Source organism: Rhinichthys klamathensis, unplaced genomic scaffold (assembly GCF_029890125.1).
Source record: "Rhinichthys klamathensis goyatoka isolate OS25496 unplaced genomic scaffold, OSU_Roscu_1.1 h1tg000244l_1, whole genome shotgun sequence".
Classification (NCBI taxonomy): domain Eukaryota; kingdom Metazoa; phylum Chordata; class Actinopteri; order Cypriniformes; family Leuciscidae; genus Rhinichthys; species Rhinichthys klamathensis.
The window spans coordinates 912,501-939,443 of NW_026606766.1; the positions used below are offsets into that span (position 1 = coordinate 912,501).

Genomic DNA, 26,943 nt, shown 5'->3' on the forward strand with positions numbered 1-26,943 from the left:
ATGTTCAGACCCTCAGGCCAGAGTGTTATGAATCTCACGAAAACATGTTCTGGTCTTATTAACCCTCTGGGGACCAAGGTGTTTTTGGGGTCCTTGAGATGTTTTGACATGCCCTGACATTTTTTTGCTTTTGTTCAGTTGCTTATAAACATATTACTGGCACAGGTGAAATTACACTCTATTTAGCACAAACAGGGCTACCATAATATGTGAGCAACATGTATTTACATGTTTGTATTTTTGAGAGAATATTGTTTATGCATGTTTATTGATAAAACTAAAAATTAAAGTTTCTGAAATAAGGCCACAAAACACATACTAAATATGTGTCCACAAGACTTTTGACTAATGGATGTTGTGGTCTAGAGTATTTGCTTCAAAATGATCTGAAAATCATCCTTTCTAATCATTCACATAAAACCATAGATTGCTTTAAATTGTGAAAAACAATTTTTAGTTTGAAAGGCAATATGCGAATGGGCGTGAACGGCCCCACCCCCTCATGAATAATTAGGTGATTCTCACCTGAGAAGACAAAGATGTATTCATTTCATTCAGGTGTGTCACAAGAAAGAATGCAAGGAAAATATATTTACATACACACACACAGAGATATATATATATAAAATAATCTAAATATAAATGAAAGTCAAAAGCACATTTTTAGTCATACCTGGAAACAAATCCAGGTATAGGTTATATGGGCCATTCAATAGAATTGGTTCAAAGTTAGAGTTGGAAACATCTTGAAAAGAAAATTGTCTTTTTCCATAAATCTCTTATAAAGTATTATTTTTTAAAGTATGCAAATACATTTTATTATACATATTTCAAAGTTAAGGATTCATTATTTTGATATAGCCTAGCTGGAACAAACACTATAACAGTTGATAAGTTTATTTTTGACAAAACATACTATACTATATATTTAACATATGAGCAGAAACTGCTAACAAAAGCTTATTTGATGCCTATTTTAGAGTTAAAACTTTATAATCTATCATAAACTAGTCACACACACACACACACACACACACACACGATTCAAATTTAAACAGTTGGCTATTTTTGCGTTTACAGACACTAACGTTATTCATCGCGTTAGAACAAAGCACAAGAATAAAACACTTACAGTTCAGCTCGCTCCTCGAAGTGAAAATAAACCAGCACTTGTTCTGAGGTAGGTAAATGGCCCAGGATTATTCCTCACAGGAGCAAGACGACAGTACATTAATCTGACTAAATATAGTGTGTTTACCGAGTTGATTTGTGGGCGTTTACACGTCTCAATGTGTTGCTTCAGATCATTAGCGTTTGAATAGCGCGCGCTCTCCGTGGGCGTGTCACATTAGCGGAGTAATGAGATGCGAGAACGATAATGAGAAGGCTGATACCTCTCTCTTTTTATATAGATTGCATAAACAGGGAATATTTATTTTAGTTTTGAATTATATAATTTAAAAGTACAAACTTAAATGATCATAAACATTTATTGCTCATATCTGGGTGAATAGTATTAGCTGAGTTTTTTTAGAAGTTTAGAGACGTGCTCCAGAAAAAAAGTTCACGGACACGGAGAGGCAGAACGCACACCCTGTTTATTTTCTTTATTTTACAAAAGCACAATATTTTAATTCGATTGTAGGTGGGCACATTAAAAAGTAGACACTTAACAGTTTTTTTTTATATGTTTCATAACTCAGAGGGTTAAATCCCGCAATCAAAATAAAAAAGTAAAAAACATAGTTATTCATAAAGGAAATTAAGCCTATTCTTGGATTTTGGGATTAAATGTGACCCAGACATGTTCTCAACAGGTTTTGTGAGATTCCCGACCCATAAGATGTCCTTTTGAACTCTGTTCTGCTCTGATTATTATCTCTGTAGTAAATGTTTAAGCTGAAAGTGAAAAGTAGGCCGGTTCACGGGTATTTACAAATCCTGTGTGTCTTGCTCTTAGTTTTTGGTATATTTTATTCTAGGTCATTCTGCATGGCTGGTCGGTATATTGTTGTGATCATCCTTTGCTCTTCTGGTACCCTTGTTTCAGTCCTTTGAGCATAAAATAAAGTAGAAATGGAAGTTCAAAGACACTGAGATATGAAAGGAGTACAAGACTGAGAGAGCAGTGGTTCATTTCTTTGCTTAGTGACACTGCAGTGTGTGAAGTAACCACAACAGGAGCAGTAATTTGCCCTGCTGGGGTGGAATCGTTCTGGCAGAGAAGCACTTTATTACTGAGGCAGTTAGCCATGTATTCGTTCAATTGTTAAACTGTATAACTGAGATGGAATAGACTAGAAATGGACCATGTCCTGGCCGCTTGACCGGTAAACTAACTACCTCATTACCTGCAGTGAGATATAAACAGTAAAAAGTGTAACATGTTAAATGAATTACTGTAGTTTCACAGGGAATAACACCTGCATTCTGATGAACCGCACATTTCCAAGACATTGTCTCTGCTGTATCTTAACAAAAGCTAAGCTATGGAAGTCCTTGGAAAGCTTGAAAGATTTCCACTTCATTGGTACGACCGTCATTCACACCTTGTGCATGTAATTTCCCCTGCATTTTACACTTTTAAATCCACAGAATAGCACAGAAATGTAACTCTAAGTACCTCTAGTTTTGCACTGAGAATTTTAAAGTCCCCCTGTAGTGAATATTTGAATCCTTTAAAACTCATATTTGAACACCAAAATGACATAAACGTTTTTACCTTGAAAAAAAAAAAAATTCATGCCTTAAAATATCTTGAATGTAACTTTACACCCTTGCCTCGTTTAGTTTACGCGGTTCTATGAATATGCAAATGAGCCCCGCCTCCTCTCACTCACTCAGCTCAGAGATCCACTGGTTGACGATCGCACATTGATCTGATTGGTTACAAGGTCGTTTGTGACGTCAGAAACGCCAGCGATTTCAAACCGTGTTTTTGAGACTGTCTTTGGTTCACTGCGGTTTTAAAGATTAAATACTCTACAATGCTGTCGACTTATGAATTTACACATGGTTTGTCTTAAAGCACATTAAAAACACCACATAGACAGATAAACAACATTAAAAGCTGGATTTTCACCACAGGGGGACTTTAAGAATTTCTTAGTATGAGAAACCCACATTCCTTTATGTGTTAATGGCTGAAATATGAGATGGCATTTAAACCGTTGTACATGTAGCATGTAATTTTCGCATGCCAGAAGAGTATGTCTGTTTCAGAGGCGCCAGTGTGGTGCCATGGTGGAGTCATGACCTCTGACCTGTCCATGGTTTCAGTAGATTAAAGAAGAGAAATCTAAATGTTGAGCTGAATCCATGTTTATTTCAACGTCAGAAACACATCCATAATACCCATTGTCTTATTCACGTAATGTCAGGCATGGAGTCCACAAAGCTGTTAGAAATATAAAGTCAATGGGGGATCTGTAGAATTTTGTGAAAGATAGTTTAAATGACCGATGCCCATGATTTGCTCACACACACACACACACACACACACGCACACATACACATTATATATACAGTATATAGTGTGTGTACAAAAACAGACAAAAACTCTGAAACAGACAAAGTGTATTTGATTACCCGGTTACTTTAGGGAGATACTGTTACTGGAGCAACTGTAAAAACACATCAAGGCTTTCATACATACATCTTACACTACAGCACTGCCCACTTCTCATGAGCACGAAGTGAAGGTAACTCTATAGGATCCCTTTGAAATCCCACAGGCTTTTTCACAGACATATGTCTTATGCAACCCTCTACAATGCGAGTAAATCACTCGCATATGCGACTAAATCTTCACTCTGGGTGACATTCATTTGGAATTATTCAGCTTTTAAGAACAAGCAGAAGATATGTCGGGTTTCCGATAGTGGGCGGAACTAATGCGCAAACAGCAATCTCACTGGCTGGCGCTCATCCCTTTTTTGATTTCAGCAAATCAGTTCGAGCATGATAATGTGATTAATATTCATGAACCCAGCAGCACATCAATGCTAATAATAATGCACATCAATGCATCAATGTATTGTTATAAGATCTATTACTATAAAAAAAAATTACAGAAACACTGAATGACCAACAATATCTTAAAGCTGCAGTCCGTAGCTTTTTTTGGGTTAAAAATGATCCAAAATACATATTTGAGAAAGTACATAACCAGCCAGTGTTCAAAACTCTCTGCTTGCCGTAGCTCGATTCAAAGCGGTAAGCTTGTAATAATGTTTTTAATTCCAGTGGTACTGGTGGATTTCCGGTGGAGATTTGAGCATGTCTTTGCGTCATTACGTCACATCTGTGTACAGATTCTGTACACACACATCTGGACACACACACATCTGTACACACACACATCTGGACACACACACATCTGGACACACACATCTGTACACATAAAGAAGAGTCTCGGCCAGTAGGCTATATTGCGTGTGAGGATGTTGGAGGTGGAGATTTATAGCCTTTTCTCACAGCACTTGATATAATTAAACTTATCAATTTGATGGCGGATCCAGAAAGGTTCAAACGACAATCACCAGTGACAACAGATTCACCCGCTGTAACAAAAAGACTTTGTTCGGACTTCGGAGTGGCTACAGAAAGAAAGAGACTGCAACCGGACCCGTGCGAAAACAGGGATACATATCGGAAGGCCATTACATGTAGTCACGCAATGCTTGCTTATGTTGTTAACATTAACAATTTGAGAACAAAGTATAATTTGCACAGTTTTGCGTGATTTGATAACTTATAAGCGATTGTTAGATTTAATCAGCGCGATTTACTGCAATGTCAGAACCAGAACACAAGTGGATGTTTTTTACTTGTTTACTTGTTTCACTTACAAGTGGATTTTTTATTCTGGTGAAAATTCTTATGTTGGTCACACTTCCAAAAAGAATAATTGGTGATTCTGAATGACATCGACATCGGCGTGGTGACTGACAGCTGCACACTCTCCTCAAACACTGTGTTCATCCACGCTGTGCCGTGTCGAGGGTGTTGAAGTACAACTCACGTAAAATTGATATTTCCGCGAATGACTGCAATTGCAGATTTCGAACAGAGATGGCGACAAAGAGGAAAAACGCCGGACTGCAGCTTTAAGCACCACCACCAGTCCTAAGTTCAGTTAAAATGACAAACATGCATTCATTTATTAGTTCTAATTACTAAAGTTCTAACATTTAAATAGTGCTTGTGTCACGGTGTACTCACGAAGACTAAATAACAAGAGAACAAAAGATATTAAAGAGTTTAAAGATAACTCGAGTAGATACAGAGAAACAGGCTTGCAACACATTACTAACCTGACGTTCAGACAGGACCAGGAACTCTGGAAACATGGGACTGTAAACCAGACGAGGACTAATGAACTGGGATGAGATGGATCAAAGAAATGCGTAAAACTTTTATTGGTCGGATGAAATATGAAAAAATTTTTAGACCGGAATTTGGGGTTTTCATGAGCTGTATGCCAAAATCATCAGTATAAAAACAATAAAAGACCTGAAATATTTCAGTTGGTGTGCAATGAATCTAAAATATATGAAAGTTTAATTTTTATCATTACATTATGGAAAATAATTAACTTTATCACAATATGCTAATTTTTGGAGAAGGACCTGTATATATATAATAAAATAGTACCGGTATATCAGTCTGGCGAGTGAACTATAAAAGGTACTAGCCAATGGCGATTCTATTGCCTGGTTGCTTAGTGGTGTCCTATGCTAATTTGCACTGTAGAGAGGGTGTTAACCATGGCCTCGGGTACATGGAGACACTCGCAGAACAAGTGTACTGGGTAACATTGGGTGTTATATAAGGAGCAAATGAGAAGCATGCAGCTAAGCATGCTGGGTAGTTAGCGCTGCACGTCGCCTCTAAACCTCATCATTAGACTGTGTTGCCGTCAGCCCTGAGGCTTTCTTTATATCTCTCTCTTTCTCTCTCATTGCTCGATTCTTTCTGCTCTTCTGCACTCTGTTCAAGGATGCATACCTGCAGACGTGCTTCGTCTCGCTCACTTATTAACCTGTTACATAAAAAATAACCTCCTGGCAAAATATTTTTCTGCAGCTAATGCTCTGCAACAGTTATGAAAGTGGAAAGGAAGATGAATCTGTGTTTACTTTCATTGCTGATGTTAAGCTGCTTTAAGAGCGAAGTGATTATATTTCTTTCTTGATTATCCCTTCTAATGGATATGGCATGTTTTTCAAGGTGTATTTTAAGTATTGGCCGATCTGTATTTGTGCTGTTATATAATGTTGTCACGAACACACACAGGACGAGGGAAAATCCAAGTGCAGTAATTTATTAAGAGGGCAATCCAATATCGTTGTAATCCATGCAGAGGTCAAATATCCAGAGAAGCAATCCAAAAACAAGAACGGGTATAAACAGACAAGAAGTGTGGGGACACCAAACAACGACTCCGTGACACATAAAGACACAGACAGGGAATATATACACAAGATCTAACAAGGACTAACAAGAAACAGCTGGTTACAATGAACGGGGAACAGGTGAGTGCAATAACAGTGTTGGGTACAGACTAGGATTGTGGGGAATGTAGTTCAAGAAGGGATGACACCGTGGGGAAGAGGACCTCTAGAGGATACCCGGGGAAACACACCCAGACACTGTGACATAACCCCCCCTCTACGGAGCGGCTACCAGACGCTCCACGACATTGTACAAGATAACACAAAACTTCAGGAGGGAGGTGGAACGGTGGAGGATCAGGGGGAGGGATGGTGGGCCAGGTCCATGAAGGGAAACAGGAACAGGGGGTGAGGGTTTAACCGGGAACCAGGGTGAAACAGAAAGTCCAACGGGCGGCCAGGGCGAAACAGAGAGTCCATCGGGCGGCCAGGGCGAAACAGACAGCCCATCGGGCGGCCAGGGCGGTGAAGGCCCCTCGGGCGGCCAGGGCGGTGAAGGCCCCTCGGGCGGCCAGGGCGGTGAAGGCCCCTCGGGCGGCCAGGGCGGAGAAGGCCCCTCGGGCGGCCAGGGCGGTGAAGGCCCCTCGGGCGGCCAGGGCGGTGAAGGCCCCTCGGGCGGCCAGGGCGGAGACGGCCCCTCGGGCGGCCAGGGCGGTGAAGGCCCCTCGGGCGGCCAGGGCGGAGACGGCCCCTCGGGCGGCCAGGGCGGTGAAGGCCCCTCGGGCGGCCAGGGTGGTGGAACTGCAGCAGACACCGGCTCAGGAACTGCAGCAGGCACCGGCTCAGGAACTGCAGCAGGCACCGGCTCAGGAACTGCAGCAGGCACCGGCTCAGGAACTGCAGCAGGCACCGGCTCAGGAACTGCAGCAGGCACCGGCTCAGGAACTGCAGCAGGCACCGGCTCAGGAACTGCAGCAGGCACCGGCTCAGGAACTGCAGCAGGCACCGGCTCAGGAACTGCAGCAGGCACCGGCTCAGGAACTGCAGCAGGCACCGGCTCAGGAACTGCAGCAGGCACCGGCTCAGGAACTGCAGCAGGCACCGGCTCCGGATCAGGAGCAGCAGCAGGCACCGGCTCAGGAACTGCAGCAGGCACCGGCTCAGGAACTGCAGCAGGCACCGGCTCCGGCTCAGGAGCAGCAGCAGGCACCGGCTCCGGCTCAGGAGCAGCAGCAGGCACCGGCTCCGGCTCAGGAGCAGCAGGCACCGGCACCGGCTCAGGAGCAGCAGGCACCGGCTCCGGCTCAGGAGCAGCAGCAGGCACCGGCTCAGGAGCAGCAGCAGGCACCGGCTCAGGAGCAGCAGCAGGCACCGGCTCAGGAGCAGCAGCAGGCTCCGGCTCAGGAGCATCAGACACTGGTTCCGGCTCGAGAACAGCGGACACTGGCTCTGGCTCAGGAACAGCAGACACTGGCTCCGGCTCGGGAACAGCAGACACTGGCATGTCCAGTATCCGAGCCAGACGCTCCAAATAATCCATCATAGCCCTCGTGGCCACGCTAATAGGCATCTCCTGATCTGTCTCAGACCGGGTAGATGTGTCGTGATCCGTCTCTGGCTGTGCAGACGGGACGTGAACAGTCTCTGGCTGGGCAGACGGGACGTGAACAGTCTCTGGCTGGGCAGACGGGACGTGAACAGTCTCTGGCTGGGCAGACGGGACGTGAACAGTCTCTGGCTGGGCAGACGGGACGTGAACAGTCTCTGGCTGGGCAGACGGGACGTGAACAGTCTCTGGCTGGGCAGACGGGACGTGAACAGTCTCTGGCTGGGCAGACGGGACGTGAACAGTCTCTGGCTGGGCAGACGGGACGTGAACAGTCTCTGGCTGGGCAGACGGGACGTGAACATTCTCTGGCTGGGCAGACGGGACGTGAACAGTCTCTGGCTGGGCAGACGGGACGTGAACAGTCTCTGGCTGGGCAGACGGGACGTGAACAGTCTCTGACTGGGCAGACGGGACGTGAACAGTCTCTGACTGGGCAGACGGGACGGGAACAGTCTCTGACTGGGCAGACGCAGGTCTCCTCCTCCTCCGTCCTTTCTGACGGATGTGTGCCGACTCTGAACTGGACGAAACCATCGATGAAGTCCCAGCGCTCGATGAGACCCGTGGTGAAGCTTCAACTGTCCTGATTTCCTCATGCCTTTGTGCACATCTAGAAAAATACTCTAGTAAAGAGATCCCATTCTCTCTCTCTGCAGGAGAAAGTTCGCTACGTGGAATCCACATAGTGACTGGGGACGAGATTTACAAAAAAAATAAAAAATGAAAATTACCGCTGGATTTAAGTGACGGAGTCGTTCTGTCACGAACACACACAGGACGAGGAAAAATCCAAGTGCAGTAATTTAATAAGAGGGCAATCCAATATCGTTGTAATCCATGCAGAGGTCAAATATCCAGAGAAGCAATCCAAAAACAAGAACGGGTATAAACAGACAAGAAGTGTGGGGACACCAAACAACGACTCCGTGACACATAAAGACACAGACAGGGAATATATACACAAGATCTAACAAGGACTAACAAGAAACAGCTGGTTACAATGAACGGGGAACAGGTGAGTGCAATAACAGTGATGGGTACAGACTAGGATTGTGGGGAATGTAGTTCAAGAAGGGATGACACCGTGGGGAAGAGGACCTCTAGAGGATACCCGGGGAAACACACCCAGACACTGTGACAAATGTTTAATAGATGGCGTGCCACAGGAGATCCAATGTGTTTGGAGTTTCAGACACATTTGTATGCGGCAGCTATTAGCCAAGAGAATGTTGGATCTTCAGTTTATCTTACAGCAAACAGGCCATGCACACACACACACACACACACACACACACACAGCTCCGCAGGGATGCCGGAGCCTGATAAAGAAGTAATTAAAGCTGCTGGATTTATTATTTCAATAATAACGCTTATTTACCAGATTTTTTATCCCCTTTTCCCTGACATTGAAAAGTATTTGTCCATTTATTATTGTAGTTTGTTTATCGATGTTCTGATTTGTGTCAAGGAAATTTTGCGTCTTGTTTTGAATTTCCCCAGACAGACTAAGATAGTTCTTGAGACGGCATCCCTGCTTTCCTTTCAGGTCAGCCAAACGTCCCATTCCCAAACCAAACCAAACCAATAACATCACATCCATTGTAAAAAAAAAGAAGAAAAAAAGAAAATGTAATCTAGTGTTAGAATAACTTTTTAGTCAATTTTAGAATAAACCAGATTTGAGACTTGAGATAAATCAAATACACAAATTGTCACATAATACAACTTCACATTTCAGCTAGGGGCGGCAGTGGCTCAGTGGTTCATGTAGATTGTCTACAAACCGGAAGGTTAGTGGTTCAATCCCCGGTTCCACCTGACCACGTGTCGAGGTGTCCATGAGCAAGACACCTAACCCCAGCTGGTGGCCATTGGGTCTATGAAAGCCCTATATAAATGCAGTCCATTTCATGTTGACTAAACTTAAAATTTCAAGTCAGCACGGACAATAACTTTGTCGAATCAACAAATTTGTTTTACATTGTGAGCAAAACATGCCTGTGAAATCAAAGCCCCGTTTACACGAAGGGAAAACGCATATATTTCCCTGCGGTTTGGCCTCTCATTTACACGAAAACCCCGTTTTTATCACAGAAAACGATTATTTCTAAAAACTCTGGACAAAGTGGAGATTTCTGATAACGCCGGTTATGTGTTGTCGTGTCAACTGGGATAAACGGGGTTTTAGTTTCTCAAACGTCTCATTCTGAGGATTCTGATTGGCTTGCATGGCTTTATCCTTCTCCCTACACTGCCGCCCATAGGTTTGGCATAGTTATGATGGCGCTCGACGGCGTATTTATGCGGGTTGATGTAAATGACAACTTTTTTGAAAACGAGGGGGGGGATATTCGTTTCTCTAAATACCCGGCTATGTGTAAATGTGGCCTAAAACTCGCCTGCAGTTGAGGGTAATTTTGCTCCTCTACCAGCCACTGTTGCAGTTGACTTTGCAAGACATTTCAGATTGACATTTGACAAGAAATGCTGTTGCTTAGTTGCAAAGACAGGCGCTTGAAGAAACATTTGATTATTTCTTGAAGAGCAGATTAAACAAAAGCTATCAGTGTGCCTGATGTCTGATTGGCTGTTTGTTCAGATGTTCACTCTGTTGTCATGCACACTACTTTTCTTAGCATGCATTTTGAATGCAAATGTCTGTTTACTTTATTTTGACATTGTCTAACTCTAAATATAGTGACAAATCTTAGAGGGTAACTTTAGGGTTATCAAAAATAACCTTAAATGGATTCAATTATCCCAGTTCGCTTTTAAATGAAGCAACAGAATTTTTTTTTGTGTGTGTGTAATTTTTTTTGGGAGTTATTTATACATTTAATAGGGGGGAAAGTGTCTTATATTGGTGGGCAAAGACATTAATTTCATACAGCGCCCTCAGCCCTTGCGGTCTATTGCAGAATCCAGCATAATGCCACATGTAAGGTAGAGGACAAATCTATTAAGTCACATTTTATCAAATGGATGCATAGTACTTGAGCAGTACTTCTTTTTATAAAATGTATGCATAGTATTAAAGTAATAATACATTTTTTTAGGAAAACAAAATGTTTTAGTTGGTCATTTTCGTTACAAATATGGACAGCCAAACACTCTCCCCTCTGGGAATCTGAGTCTCAGCACTGGATGAACAGAGTCACAAACAGCACCAGCCTCAGATGCTGACTTCTGCAAACCTCCTGGGAAGATGCTTCAAAGAGCCAGCTTCAAACAGCAGCTATTAAAGGCTTATTAGTTACTGAGAGACTGTGTGTGTGTGTGTTTGTGTGTGTGTGTGTGTGTGTGTGTGTGTGTGTGTGTGTGTGTGTGTGTGTGTGTGTGTGTGTGTGTGTGTGTGTGTGTGTGTGTGTGTGTGTGTGTGTGTGTGTGTGTGTGTGTGTGTGTGTGTGTGTGTGTGTGTGTGTGTGTGAGTGCGGGTTGGTGTGCATGTGTGTTTATGTGTGAGTCAGATAGTTGAGGGAAAGGAATTAACAATGCAAATAAATTCTGCTAGCTAATTATCCTTGATGAAACGGAAAGAAGGTCAGTGCGACGGTGGTGGCAGGATTGACAGAAGTAATTTACAGGAGCGAGAAGAGCAGGACAAGGCCACGCCCTTCTGACATCACTCTCTCGAGACGCCTACATCACTGTCACTGACTCTTCGGCGGGTTTCTGCTTTCCCGTATCATGTGCTGTTACATGAATCTCGCCTGAATCTGGAACAGTCCTCCTCAGGGGTTTGCACACCCTAATTCTTAATAGTGGCAAATTATTTGAATCTCAACTCCACATGAACATAATCACAGTAATGATGATTCACGGACTAATTGTTTATTTTTTCATATAAAAAAACAACCGTTTTTATGCTAAAGTTGCGGAGGTTTTGACAAAATATAGATTACTGTAAATAAATGTTGTTCATGGTTCTTGCTTATAGTTGAATGGTTAACTTAAGACTAAAGACTATTTCACTAAAAAAAGAACATATACAAAGTCAAGCTTCTGGGGAATTTTTAAATTATGACTCTTTCAAATCAGTCTGTGAATTTACAGGTTTTGATCCAGTTCATTGAACATATTGATTCACTTTTTGGTTTTTGGTTCACATATTGGTTCAAAAAACCAGTGTTTTTTTCAGTATCATTGGTATACTTTTTTGATTAGATTTTATTTTTATATTTATTTAAAGTTTTTTATATTTTCAATTTAATTTTAGGTAAAGTTTTAGTAAAGTGTTTTTTAATAAAAAATAAAGAAATGGCTATTTTATTAAGTTTTAGTTTTTTGTTTATTTAGTTTTAGTTATTTAGTTACTGTAGTTATTTACAACAAGCTTGATTCTTTATGTATGTTTTATTTCAGTTATTGTATTTGAAAATGGTTAAAGCTATCTTTTTTTTTTTTTTTTTTGGTAGGGCTGAAACACAAACAAAATTAATTTGGCTCTAGATATCCAGTTTAGTCCGTGTGATGTAGACGTTCTGACAGTGAGTCACATGACACATGATCTTTCAATAGAACCGGCTCACGGATCAAACTCATGAATCGCTGATCATGTTGTATGTTTGTTTTTGCATGCATCCATTGAATTTTTTTAGTTCTCAGAATATTTGTATGCAATCACATTAGATTTTGAATGAAAACTCACAAATTGGAGAGAAAAAAACGAATAGATTTTTCTGTTGCTTTGTAGATTCAGTGCAGACCGGTGTGAGACCTTTCTCCATTTAATATATGCCAGATCTGTCCTTCACCTGAATCCCTGCTTACCACCATCACCTCTGTTTCCTCTCTTCTCCTCTGCTCATCCCCATGCAATCTGTTTTTATCAGCCAGCAGGAAGATTTTATTAAAAGCATTCAATTTCCCCAAGGGGGATCATGACTGCTCCTTGATTAAAGAGGAGATGAGAGGTTGCGCGAGGAAATGTCAGCCGAACGATGGGAGGAGGGAGGAGTGTTGTGTTTGTTTTGGTCTGTCTCTTCCTCCCAGGTGGAGAGGAGTTCATGTAGTGTTAATTAAAACAGCAGTAGCTAGAGGATGTGGCCCGGGTCCGGTCCGGTGGGGATCAGGGCCTTGATGAGGCGTGCATGTCCTACCTGAGAAACTCTGCCTAGGGACGATAGCAGGATTATTTAACAAGGGGCAGAAGGTTCATCCTCCCTGAAGAAGTGAAATCTCCACCGTTTAATATTGCTCCTATTCGGGGTCTAGTTGTTAAAGAGCTTTGCATAGTGATCTAAAGATTCGTAATGCATTTTAGCTTCACTTGGAAGTGTAGACGTGCTTTACACGTTTATATAACACACATAAAGTCATGATTACAATGTTATTTTAGTATCATTGAGATGCTATTGTATTTTTGTTTTACATTTTGAATTAAGATGTCTATATAGTTTTTAATAATTTTTATTTCAGGTTTAGTTTGAGTTATTTCAGTGCATCAAGTTTAACTAAATGAAAAATGAGAAATGTTTTGCTTACGGGACAATAGAGATATAGACAGGAAAATTGGGGAACTTTTTCATTATTCAATTACATTTTTTATGACAATGCAAGAAGTTCCTAGATCTCGTCAATGCAATTATTTACTTGAGTTTTTTTTTTTTCACCTTTCATGTTTTTGACAATGTTATTGTATCAAAACTTCTCAGCATCATAGATGTGTTAATTGTGCCATTTTCAGTTTCTCAGTTAAAAGGCATCTGTCAAAAAAAAACTGTGATCATTTTCCCCATACTTTTGTCTTGGTTGATTAATGTACAAAATATTCCACATTTGTTTTGCGACATGAATTTTGGAGAAAAAAACCTTTAGGCATGAATAAATTGTCAAATTATCACTGAGACTAAACTTTTGGTGATCGCACATAAAATAATTTAAAAATAATTTGGGATAATTTACATCCCAATGAGATTTGAAATCCTATTACATTTTTTGGGAATGCATTTTTTGTATGTTCATATTGAAATGTCTGAGCTCATTTGCTCTTTCATGAGGCATTGAATGAACTACATATTGAATGCTGATTCCGACTGCATGAGACAACGGCCATGAGCAAATTTGATTTTTCTTTCTGTCTATCTTTCCTCAATCACAGCTACTCTTTTATATTTCATGGGGTCATTTACATCATTACTGTGGTGACCATTGTACTGAACATACAGTATACATACTGTATATCTAAACAAAACATTTGATTTCATCACTTGCAAAAGGACAATGTAACAATCGGTTATAAAGATCAAACTTTATCTCTTATATTTCTTACAAATGGTGTTTTATGAACTAACCGTAACCATTTTTACTCATATGTGGCACTTGGGTGTTGTTAATCTTGGTGCATGTGAAAAGTCAAGTACCAGGACTTCGGGATTAGCATGTCTATTCTGGGTCATGTGCACCAACATTGTTGCATGTCTGAAGTATTCGCTCGCAGCCGCGACCTGTGAAAACTTCCAAAGCTGTAAACGATCTTCAAGACCACCTGTCAGTTCAGACCTCGAGTATACGTGTACTCTACTGTGTGCATGCTCTCACTGTGTGTGAACTGCTGTTCTAGCTCAGACACTGCAACATGGATATGCCTGTTCAAATAAGTCCAGAGGAGCATTGTATTGTTCAGGGATTGCCTGTTTCATTGCTCACGATACTTAATGGAGTTCTTATTTACTATTTATTTAAATATCATCCCAGATGTCTCTCCTGAAATCCCTAAAAATATACACAAATCAATAGTTGTCATACAGATATATAGAGCTATAAAATGAATGCGGATGAATGCGAATCATCTTGAAAGAATGTGATGAGAAATGTTTGAGCCCATATTGAAAAACTCTGATATTTAATTGCAGACTTGTTATCTGGGCAAATATGATGCAAATATTAAGGTTAGAGATATGAACAAACTGTACACTAAACAAACACACAACACTGAATAATGCAATAAAATTAAATTAACAAAATAGGATGTAACATAAAACCCTAACGTGCGTAAATGATGAGAAAAACTAAGAAACGTTGTTTCAATGCAAATCTATCAAAGCGGTCACAGAGAAAATTCTGTTTTTAATCCAAATTATAAGATGATTTGTACTTTTTCACTTTAAAAAAAACTGTAAATCTAACACAATTTTTAACTTTAAAATGTTGTATTTTACTGTGAAATCACATGAAATATGCCAGTACAGTTTTTCGCCTTTGGGAAATTTCCAGTAACCAATTATTTACCTTAGCATTTTTACAGTCTGTTATCATTAAAATTACGTTCATTTTTGGGTGACAGTTTGATTCTGTGCAGCATTTAGTCCAGGAATTCAGAACCCAGTAACATTAGACAATATCCTCAGGGCCTAATGTCACATTGTCTCACGTCTTTTAAATTCAGCAGCATGAGACACACTCTCACCGACACTCGCAACCCATAAAGATCCTTCTGTCTTCCCCTGAGCAAATCCTTCCTTCTGTCTGCGTTTCAGGTGAATGTGACTCTTTTTTTCATTCGCCTCCAGAAATGTCTGAGAATCCAGCAGGTATACTGAGCCAAACACCTCGTCACAGAAACACTCGGAGAACAAAAGCCTCAGTGCGGAGGCACACACACCAGAGCTGGGCGGACAGGTCATCCTGACACATGTCTTCACTTCATTATGCTTCAGTCACACACACACACCTGACCTGCAATGCAAAGAGCGACAGATTTCTGTCTGCATTTTATACAGTCTCTCTCTGGGTGCTATGACAGTATAGTGCGCGGCAGTAGAAATATGTAGCAGATTCATTTACATACTACAGTTTAAACGTCTCTTATTACTCATTAAGGCTGCATTTATTTGATCTAAAAATACAGTAAAGACAGTAATATTGGGAAATAATATTACAATTTTAAAAAGCTGTTGTATATTTGAATTTGAGCGCTATAGTCGCCCAATACGGCGCTGGAAGACCTAAGTCTAAGTAATTAAGTATATTTGAATATGTATTCAAATTTAACTTATTCCTGTGATCAAAGCTGAATTTTTAGCATCATTGCTCCAGTCTTCAGTGTCACATGATCCTTCAAAAATCACTCTAATATGATGATTATCTGCTCAAGAAACATTTCTGATTATTATCAGTGTTGAAAACAGTTGAGCTGCTTCATATTTTAGTGGAAAACATTATACGCTTTTTTCAGGATTCTTTTATGAATAGAAATTAAAATAAAAAAACGGCATTATAAATTTTCTAAATTATAAATGTCTTTACTGTCACGTTTTTTCAAATTAATATATCCTACAGTGTAATGATAGGTTGTTTCCAATTAGAAAATAAAATCTTTAATTCATCAAGTGCAGTATTTAATTTAGAGTATTATCATAAAATTGTAGGCATGTTAAACTTCTTTGTGTTGACTTGCCAGCAAAAATAACTGTATTATGATTAATAATTGATGATACTAATAGGTCACACCACTCCATCCCTAATCTGTCTAAAAACAATGTTGAATCCTTATTTGTCAGTTTAGTCCTTAAGAAGTGCATTCGTGTGTTTGCGCTTGGCAACGGCAATATGTACTAACACACACTGCTCATCGTCTGTTTTACAGAGCCTGATATGTTCAGTCTGGGTGTTTTTGATAATCTCCCTGAGGTGATGAACTTATCAGGTAAGACAGGGATGGAAACAGACATGGAGAATGTTGTCTTTCATTTTATTTCCTTCAGCGGGTGAGGACGGGTCACCCCCGATCCCTCTGATGTGTTTTCCCGAGGGTTGCCATGGCGAAAAGCTTCCATGCGCGGGCAGAAATCCGGCGACGGTTTGCGAGAGAGACGGCGAGGCGTGTTGGGACGGCATCATGTTCACGGCTAATGCTTTCTGACTGACAGGCTGTCAGTTTAGCCGTGATTCCAGCATTCAGGGATTACAGGGTGGAAGGAGTAATCCACAAATTCCACCGTATCAATGCGGCAGCGTTGGGGTCATGTAATAAGGCATAATATTTCCGCCTGACTAATTTGTCAGAGCCAGCCCTATTTCAAGCTCCTTGCATGCTTTAATGAAATACCTTGGTGTTAAATTACTGTGGGAAATCTGCATGTATGATGCGTGCTGGCATCATCGGAGCCTTGCTGACGGTGTGGCTATTCACGTCACCCTATTATTGGAGAATTAATAAGGGTGATTGAGTTTCAAGGGTTTTCCTTTATTGTTTGTTTTCTTTCTCTTTCAAGTGCACAACTGGAGGTATGACATGTTTTCCTCAGCCATCAGGTTCAACAAAGGGCTTTAAACAGTCTTGGTTACAAAAACACTCCAGAGAATGTGACGTTTAACGAACTTTCTGTGTGAAAACTGACATGTGAAACCCAGATTCAAAAGCGACTTCTCTTTAGTTCTGCGATGCATCTTGTTTTTGGAGCACTTTGGAGGATTTTGTTGGCACAGTCTACACATTTGCATTGCTGCGGGAGAAGAAACGTCTTTATTTTTAGTGATGCTTGGCAATAATTCCCTAAAGATTGACACTGAAGGAGGGACCTGAGCCTTAACTAGGGGACCAGGATATCAGAGACGAGGGGGTGCATGATGGTTTTAAATTGGGCTTTAAGCAACCACCCACAACACCCTTACAACCTCATGACACTGAACTAAACAACACTGAGAAAAGCTGAGCGAGGCACTGGCATTGTAGCATCGGGTTTTTGCATAGACAATCACTTCTCACGTTTTCTTCCCAAAAAATGTGTTCTCATTTTAGTTAGAAACCAAAGAAATGTTAATCTAGTCAAAGGAATAATGCTTTGTAATAAAGTATATAGCATTAATTGAGTTACTTAGGCATGGTTTCACAGGCTGGCTGGGCTTAGTTCAATCAGAGCGTTTAAGTAGCTTTTATAAAAAAAAACATGAGTGGTGTGCATCCTGAGACAACTTCAGTAAACATGCATTTTAGTCTTTAGTCTTTTAGTCTCATTTTATTGAGATCTCTGATTTTTGGTTACCAGTGTTATTTTAGTATTATTTATGCACTATTAAAGTATTTAATAATAATTTGAATTATCTTTTAATTTTTTAGTTAGTAATTTTGATATGTTCTACACCATATTAGTATTTGTTTTTTGTTTTGTTTGTTTGTTTTTTGGTTTAGGTCACAGTTTAGGGTCCAATTCTCACTATTAACTGTGACGTTTGCCTCAATAAACTCCTAATTTCTGCTTATTAATAGTTAGTAAGGTAGTGGTAAATGTATGGGTGGATTAAGGGATGTAGAATATAGTCATGCAGAAAAAGGCATTATTATGTGCTTTATAACTAATAAACAGCCAATATCCTAGTAATATGCATGCTAATAAGCAACTTTAATAGTGAATATTAGTTATAGATTTTTTTTTCAGGTGAAACAGCTGACATGCAGGAGTCTTTATTTGCTACATTTAATTGCATTTCTGGCGAGGAGAAACAGTTGTACACAACAGTATCTGTCTCAAACCCTCCTTCCCCCGTGGCAGTGACCTGGAATGGACGAATCCTTTAGAACCTAAAGGTGTATCTCAGTATTGGTTTATTCCCACTGGGGTCTATTACCAAACCTGTGTGTCTCACAAAGGCCTGTGGTGCGTAGACACGACCCTACAGTGACCTTACCTAGTCATTCCTTCAATGCACCTTCTCAACAGAAAACAAACACGGAGACAAAGGCAGGTCGTCCAGCAGGACGAGGTGTTCCTCAGGCACATGTTCTCACACATCGAGAGAGAGAGAGACAGACAGACTCTCCAGGGAGTCTCCCTCACCTCGTTTGTGCATATTCTCTCATTGCAAGGCTCATGCTAAGCTCTTTATGAAGGCTTTCTCTCCTATTGTCTCTCAGAGAAACTCTCCAGCTGTAGTGTAGCATAAAAGATCCTTCCTGTGAGAAAAGTAAACTTTAGTGCTTCGGTGACACCGTAATTTAACTGCAGAGGAGTCCGGTTTCACCATTGTGTTTGCAAAGGAAAACCCATATACAATGTTTAACTGTTTCAATGCCAAAATGGAATGTGAGATGTTGAACACATCTATTTATGTGTTTGTATATTTATTTATTTATTTATTTTCCAAATCATGATTGGGATTTGAAACACAAAAATAAAAACATTTTCTTAATTGGTTTTGAAAAATCTAAACATCCTTAAAAAATTAGATGTTGAGGCTTGTTAAGGAAGTGTTATTTTTTATAATTAATGTAGGAAAATGTAATGAGATTTATAAAACTAGCAACTGGTTTGCCAATTAAGGGTTAGAAGAATATATTTAATTCAAGATGTTTTCTTTATTATCTTACATAAACTTGTGTTGCAATAAATGTAACCTTGTTTTAAGGACATTTAGATATTTTAGCACAAAACAAGACAAAATACTGATAAAATTTTAAATTTCTGCAATGAAAGCTGAGCGATAAAATGACATGCTTTGCTGGCAGTTGAAAGAGTTGCACTTGTTATACTAAGTGTTCAGACTTGTTCTCTTTAAAATATTCGAGATCATACTCTTTTAGTTGATGCAATGAAGAGAATTAAGTGAAAAAGTTTCACATTGTATATGCAATGATAAAGTGAATCAAACTAAGATCAGCTCCCAAGATTGAGCTTATGTAAAGCGTTAAATCGAGTTCACATTAAATCACCGTTTTTTAATAATCAGACGATACCATATCACCGTTTTGATGTTATCTCTATTAATTGTGCAGCCCATGTGTGTTTGCAAAGCTCAATTAGTGTATGAACAGAGAACACTTAGAACATTTAGTCCCGTATGTTTCCCGTCTGCACCTGCTGTTCTTAATGATGCTGATTTGCATCAAGTTGTTTTATCCTCCATTATCTGAGAGTGTGGTGACCGCTGGATGCTGTTTGGTTTCTCTCTGGTTGTGCTCATCCACTCCTCATTTCCCATTTCAAACATGCAGAAACACTCACGGCACATTATGTAAACTTCTGTGCTGTTCCCTTCTCTTACCACTCAACCACATATCAGAGAATCTCTCTGCCTCATAGACCCTGTTTACATCTGATAGTGACATCCATCTAAAGTACTGTAATTGAAATCACAAGTGAAGTGCTAAATGTGGGGTATTGAAAACACATTTTGATCGGATCACTTCAGCCGCTTTCACAGGTGTTCACATTGTATTGTGTAGTGTAAACGTAATGGGCTCTGATGCATCCTGGACAACAGCGACAAATTGTTTAAAAGTGGCAGTAAAGATATTAATACACTCACCTAAAGGATTATTAGGAACACCATACTAATACTGTGTTTGACCCCCTTTCGCCTTCAGAACTGCCTTAATTCTACGTGGCATTGATTCAACAAGGTGCTGAAAGCATTCTTTAGAAATGTTGGCCCATATTGATAGGATAGCATCTTGGAGTTGATGGAGATTTGTGGGATGCACATCCAGGGCACGAAGCTCCCGTTCCACCACATCCCAAAGATGCTCTATTGGGTTGAGATCTGGTGACTGTGGGGGCCATTTTAGTACAGTGAACTCATTGTCATGTTCAAGAAACCAATTTGAAATGATTCGAGCTTTGTGACATGGTGCATTATCCTGCTGGAAGTAGCCATCAGAGGATGGGTACATGGTGGCCATAAAGGGATGGACATGGTCAGAAACAATGCTCAGGTAGGCCGTGGCATTTAAACCATGCCCAGTTGGCACTAAGGGGCCTAAAGTGTGCCAAGAAAACATCCCCCACACCATTACACCACCACCACCAGCCTGCACAGTGGTAACAAGGCATGATGGATCCATGTTCTCATTCTGTTTACGCCAAATTCTGACTCTACCATCTGAATGTCTCAACAGAAATCGAGACTCATCAGACCAGGCAACATTTTTCCAGTCTTCAACTGTCCAATTTTGGTGAGCTCTTGCAAATTGTAGCTTCTTTTTCTTATTTGTAGTGGAGTTGTGCGTGCACAAGGTTGTGCGTGTTGTGGCTTCACAAATGCTTTGCTGCATACCTCTGTTGTAACGAGTGGTTATTTCAGTCAAAGTTGCTCTTCTATCAGCTTGAATCAGTCGGCCCATTCTCCTCTGGCCTCTAGCATCAACAAGGCATTTTCGCCCACAGGACTGCCGCATACGGGATGTTTTTCCCTTTTCACACCATTCTTTGTAAACCCTAGAAATGGTTGTGCGTGAAAATCCCAGTAACTGAGCAGATTGTGAAATACTCAGACCGGCCCGTCTGGCACCAACAACCATGCCACGCTCAAAATTGCTTTTTCTCATTCTGACATTCAGTTTGGAGTTCAGGAGATTGTCTTGACCAGGACCACACCCCTAAATGCATTGAAGCAACTGCCATGTGATTGGTTGATTAGATAATTGCATTAATGAGAAATTTAACAGGTGTTCCTAATAATCCTTTAGGTGAGTGTAATGTTACATAAGATTTCAATTTCAAATAAATGCTGTTCTTTTGAACTTTTTATTCATTATAGTATCCTGGAAAAATGTATCATGGTTTCCACAAAAATATGAAGCAGCTCAACTGTTTTGTTTTAAACATTGATTATAATCAGAAATGTTTCTTAGGCAGCAAATCTGCAATTTCTGAAGGAGATTGCAGATTTTGTCAGCGGCCCTAACAATTATTTTAAATCATAAAAATATTTCACAATATTGCAGTTTTTACTGTATTTATGATCAAATAAATGCAGCCCTGGTCAGGATAAGAGACTTCTTTCAGAAACATAAAAAAAATCTTACTGACTCCAAACTCACCCTTATTTCATTCCAAACCAGAGTGTCTTACTTTCTTCTGTGGAACACAAAAAAGATATTTCCAAAATATGTAATCTTTCGGGTTCAACAGAAGAAAAAAGTCACCAAGTTTTGGAATGACATGAGGGTGATTTTATTGAACGATATAGAGACATAGTTGCTATGACTAACAACATATTAGGTGATGTATGTAGTCACACACAATCAGAGACCCCTCCACTTGATGAAATGCATTTGAAATGCATAATAATACCAGGTGTAAACGGGAACAGAGAGAGCGAGAGCTTTCCATGACCCCGTTTTCACAGATGCACGTTTTTTGCAATTTACACGCTTTTAATGGTATCGCTTTCAAAACTCGTTTTCAAAAACATGCACTTACAAACCTACCTCAAAGTTTGCGTTCTCAGGCCATCAGAACGCATTAAAAGTTTTCTGTTTTCAGTTAAAAACAGTGTCGATTAAGCGGCCCTAACGATTTTTACACTGAAAATGAATCAATTCAAAACGTACTTAAGCTAGACAATGACTTTCTTCTAGAGCTGTTGTACAGCCAAAACAATCTTTGTTGCATTATTTTCCTACTATCAATGTAAAGCTGCTTTTAAACAATATGTATTGTAAAAAGCGCTATATAAATGAAGATGACTTGACCTCTGCAGTGCAAAAAGAGGCATGTGAACATAACATACTTCTACCATTTCATTTTAGTAGTATTTGTGCCTAGTTTAGCAATGCCAGCATTAGAGTTCCTGTAGTCAAACTGTGGGTCAGGCAGAGCCAGGCGTTCAGTGAGGTGTCACTATATCCGGAGGGAAATCACCCCCTCACCCTCATATATCCATGACCAGAAACACCACGGGTGGATTAGTCACGCCTCGGCCCGCTCGTATTAACATTAGCGTTGGATTTCACACCATGATCTCTACTCCACCTCTGTCTTACAGTCACGCATTTCAGCTGCTTCAGACCAATCGCCTCGGGTGGTCCTGCGTACAAACATTTGTCAGAGCTGAGCTTTAGAAAAACGAGCCGTGCCACTTTTCCGACCGAAAAAGCACAGCTTATCATGCAATTCAGTCATGTGTGCTGACGCCTCTATTTTTGTCATATTGTGTGTGTTTTCCAGAGGACCAGATCCCACACGGCTTCCCGATCATAGACATGGGTCCACAGCTGAAGGTGGTGGAGCGAACGCGCACTGCAACCATGCTTTGTGCCGCCAGCGGGAACCCCGACCCAGAGATCTCCTGGTTCAAAGACTTCCTACCTGTCGACATTAACAGCAGCAATGGACGAATCAAGCAACTCCGTTCAGGTAAAAGGAACCCTGTGAACACACAAAAGCCGACAAAGCTTGAAGAAATTACTAAATGAGTGCACTCGCTTTTTGCAAAGATGATGATTGCATACATTGATGCCGGCGTTCCCTGCTGAACATGAATAACTTTTTTAACCTCGACAACAACAAAGACAATATAGAGCACAACAAGATATTTCCCATTCATTTTCTCCATAGGGATTTCAGAAAATTCTTCAATAAAGAGATCTAAGCCTTGAACCAAACCAGCTCCCAGATGAATCACAATGCAACACTTAAAAGAAACACACAAAAAAAGTCAACGGTTCAAGACTGTGCACTTATTTCATGAGGGATCGATGGAATTGAATCAGAAACGCAATACAAAATTATTGCCTGTAGACTGCTGATCAGAAGTTTAGGGTCTGTCAGTTTGTTTTTCTTTTCTTTTTCTTCTTTTTTTAAGAAATTAATGTTTCTTGAGCAGCAAATCAGCATATTAGAATGATTTCTGAAGGATCATGTGACACCAAAGACTGGAGTAATGATGCTGTAAATTCAGCTTTTCATCATAGGAATAAATTACATTTCAAAGTATAATCAAATAGAAAACAGTTATTTTAAATTGTAATCATTTTTCTAAATTTTACTGATTTGACTGTTTTTTTTTGTCTAATAAGTGCAGCCTTGGTGACTTCTTTCAATACCCGACCCTAAAATCTCGAATGCTTGTGTAAGTAAGGATTAATAAATATATATAATAAAAGTATAAGATAACCAATGCTTGACATTTATTGCAAAATATTCAAGATAGTGTAATTCTTCACTGCGATTTGGCAATTTAACGCTTAACAACCTCAACACTCATAGGTCTGTCTGGAGAGGTTTACATTTGCTAAATCCCTTTGGAGGGAATGAATGGGATTTTTACTTCTGGAATCCTACTATTGTGCTTTATAGCAGCTAAGGCAGTGCATCTGTATGACAAGTGACATTTCAGATGAAATGAGCCTCCGGTTTCATGGCATGTCTTAAAGTAAACGGAAACAAACAGGAAGACAGACTGGCTCACAGTTATTATTCACATAACCCTCCGGTTAGGACACACAAACATGATTAACATTGACAGCACAGTGATTTGTTTTGATTAGAATCGTCGGCCCCTGTCAACAATCATTTCCTGCGTCAATCGTCAAACAGCTCCGTATTTGTCACATTATTCCCATTCGGACAATCCATCTCGCAGCTACCAGACAATCACATAATTTATTTGTTTGGATACAGTCCATTATTTGATCCTGAGATTAGCTTTGCTCTCCAGCCATTAGTGTGAAGGCCTTTTTCCATTAACGAATGCTAATGAAACAATTTTTCAGTTCGTGACCTTTACAGAATGGCTAGGAACAAATAGGAAAAGCACTCATAATTCAATACCTAGCTGTTCAAACGGAAACCTAATCTCACTGGAACACGTCATTGTGTACGAGTAATTACCACCAACCCTGCCAAAGCAGGTGATTATCTCCTGGACATCAATCAACAATCTGTTTACAACGCAGACTCGTGGCAGAATCTGATCGAGAGAGATGGGAAAGAGAGGGTTGTAATCCTGCTACTCTCAATGTAAACACTCACAGGTAGACTATATGTCAGGAGGAGTCAAGCCTCTTACACATGTGAGCCGAAGGACATTCAGATATTAGTGTAGCTAAACATGGACACATTTCCAGGGTTCTTAGTCATAGTTGGGTAAAATTATCTAGTGGTGAACGAAAACAACAAAAATATCATTTTTGCGTCCCCATGTTCTCCTATATCTAAATAATAATCCATGCATTAGCATTTCTATGACTTTAAATGTTCTTTCTACACCAATTATTTGTTTCCGTGTAGTTTTCTGTAATTTAATGCCAAGGTAATAAAAATAATGAAAAAATAAAAATCGATATCACAGTCTGTCAAAATAGTCCATTGTTCAAGCAAACCCCTAACCGTAAGTATTAATTTCGGCTGTTAATTTCCAGCATCGGACACAAATGATGCTTCAAATTTAGCATCTTCTTAAATGTTGATCAATTACTTTTATTAGCAGTCGAAACATTTTTACCTGGCAGATGATGAAAAGATGAGAATCCCTTAGACATTTGTTACCGATTTGTTCACTAAGCTCTCAGGCAGAGGTGATTTATGATGATTGGTGTGCAGATCTTTATGAACAGAGATGTGTCAGGCTGATTATTGATTTCACCTCAGGAAGATAATGGATGTCCAGCTTAGCTGCTGTTTAAAGTCTTAAATACAGCCAGGATTGATAGTGACTGTCTCTCGACTGCCGGCGAATAGAGAACTCTTACTTCCAACTGCTCTTTAAGGGGAAACATTAACACATTCTTGAATTTTCTCCCTCTAGCCATAGTGAAGATATAGTAAAGTCCTACTATTCTTCATTATGCTCACGCTACACTGCAGACTCTGTCCAAAGTCCTTCATCCTCTCAGCAGGATTTTAGGACATCCTGGGCTTTCTGAGGGTCCCAGTGTACGCCAGGCTCTCTGTAAACTGCTGATGGTTTTGGACCACAATCCACACAGTTTACAGGGGCTTCCTCGTGTCTCTGACCCCCCTCCCGAATCTGAACTGTTTTCACATGGTGGAGTGGTTGACTTATGATCCCGATTGACAAGAATCTGCATCATAGTCAACAGACAATGCTTTTTTCAAAGTTAAAAAAGTCACTTTCTCAAAAAAATAAGACTCAAGGGTCGGTCAATGCAATGAGATTGAACTCTTACTTTGCACTTCAAAAAAAAAAAAAAAAAAGGTTTTCTTCTGTGTTGCATCAGACAACTGTATTTATTTAGCACAGCTGCTGTCAGATCCAAAGGCCAAAGTTGTGCTGGAGGTAGAATGTGCATCACTGTAAAAATAGCTGAAGACCCTTGTGCAGAGAGAGTTGAAATTATTACTGGCTCAGCCGTCACAAGAATGAGTCATTTAAAGGCCAAAACATACTAGTACATGAACTCAGAGACTTTTAGCTAATCAAGCTTGATTTCACACATGGTGCTTGAAAATATGTCAAAATGCAATTCATTTCAAATTACTTCAAATGGGGCGCTATTGCAGATATTAGTGTAAACTCTTCTTCCATGGACAGTTTTCTGTCATGGTTTGCTGTGCAGTTTAGTTTAAACGAATTTAAAGGGTTAGTTCACCCAAAAATAGTTCACTCTCATGTTGTTCAACCCCGTAAGACTTTCGTTCATCTTCAGAACACAAATGAAGATATTTTTGATTAAATCTGAGAGCTTCATGGATCACTCAGCCCGTTCTCATCCTTTGGCGTCATATAGGTGACGCTATATGACAAAACGTCGAAATACTACGCACATGGCACCCTTTAGCGTGAATATAACACGCGAACCCAAGGCGTCATAAAGTTGACTGGCATCCTTTAGCGTGAATATGAGACGCAGACCCTACCCCACACCTAAACCTACCCATCACTTCGCGTGTTATATTCACGCTAAAGGGTGCCATGTGCGTAGTATTTCGACGTTTTGTCAGGCGTCACCTATATGACGCCAAAGGATGAGAATGCGTTGGATCACTCCTCCATAGGCTTCTTAAGGGATCGACACTGGCCGGCCCAAAACTTATGAAAGACATCGTTAAAATAGTTCGAGTGACTACAGTGGATCAACCTTAAGTTCATCAAGCGACGACAATACTTTTTGTGCGCAAAAAACAAACAAAAATAACGACTTTATTCAACTATTCATTTCATTCCCTTTGGGCCTTGAGATTTCACGTAGTGATATTGCGCAAAGCTTCTGTGTTGCACGTCACACGCATCACACACATGACCAGCGTCGGCCAA

The 26,943-nt window shown here is 40.2% G+C and overlaps 1 protein-coding gene across 18 annotated transcripts in view; it reads left to right on the plus strand.

The window, feature by feature from the left end:
* ptprfa (protein tyrosine phosphatase receptor type Fa) overlaps nt 1-26,943 on the plus strand; it is a 260,132-nt gene that overhangs the window by 118,754 nt on the left and 114,435 nt on the right. For all 18 annotated transcript variants that reach the window (XM_056266079.1, XM_056266086.1, XM_056266081.1 and 15 more), the window contains exon 5: nt 22,893-23,081. In XM_056266079.1, the coding sequence (XP_056122054.1) occupies nt 22,893-23,081 (189 nt within the window). The remainder of the gene's footprint in view (nt 1-22,892; nt 23,082-26,943) is intronic.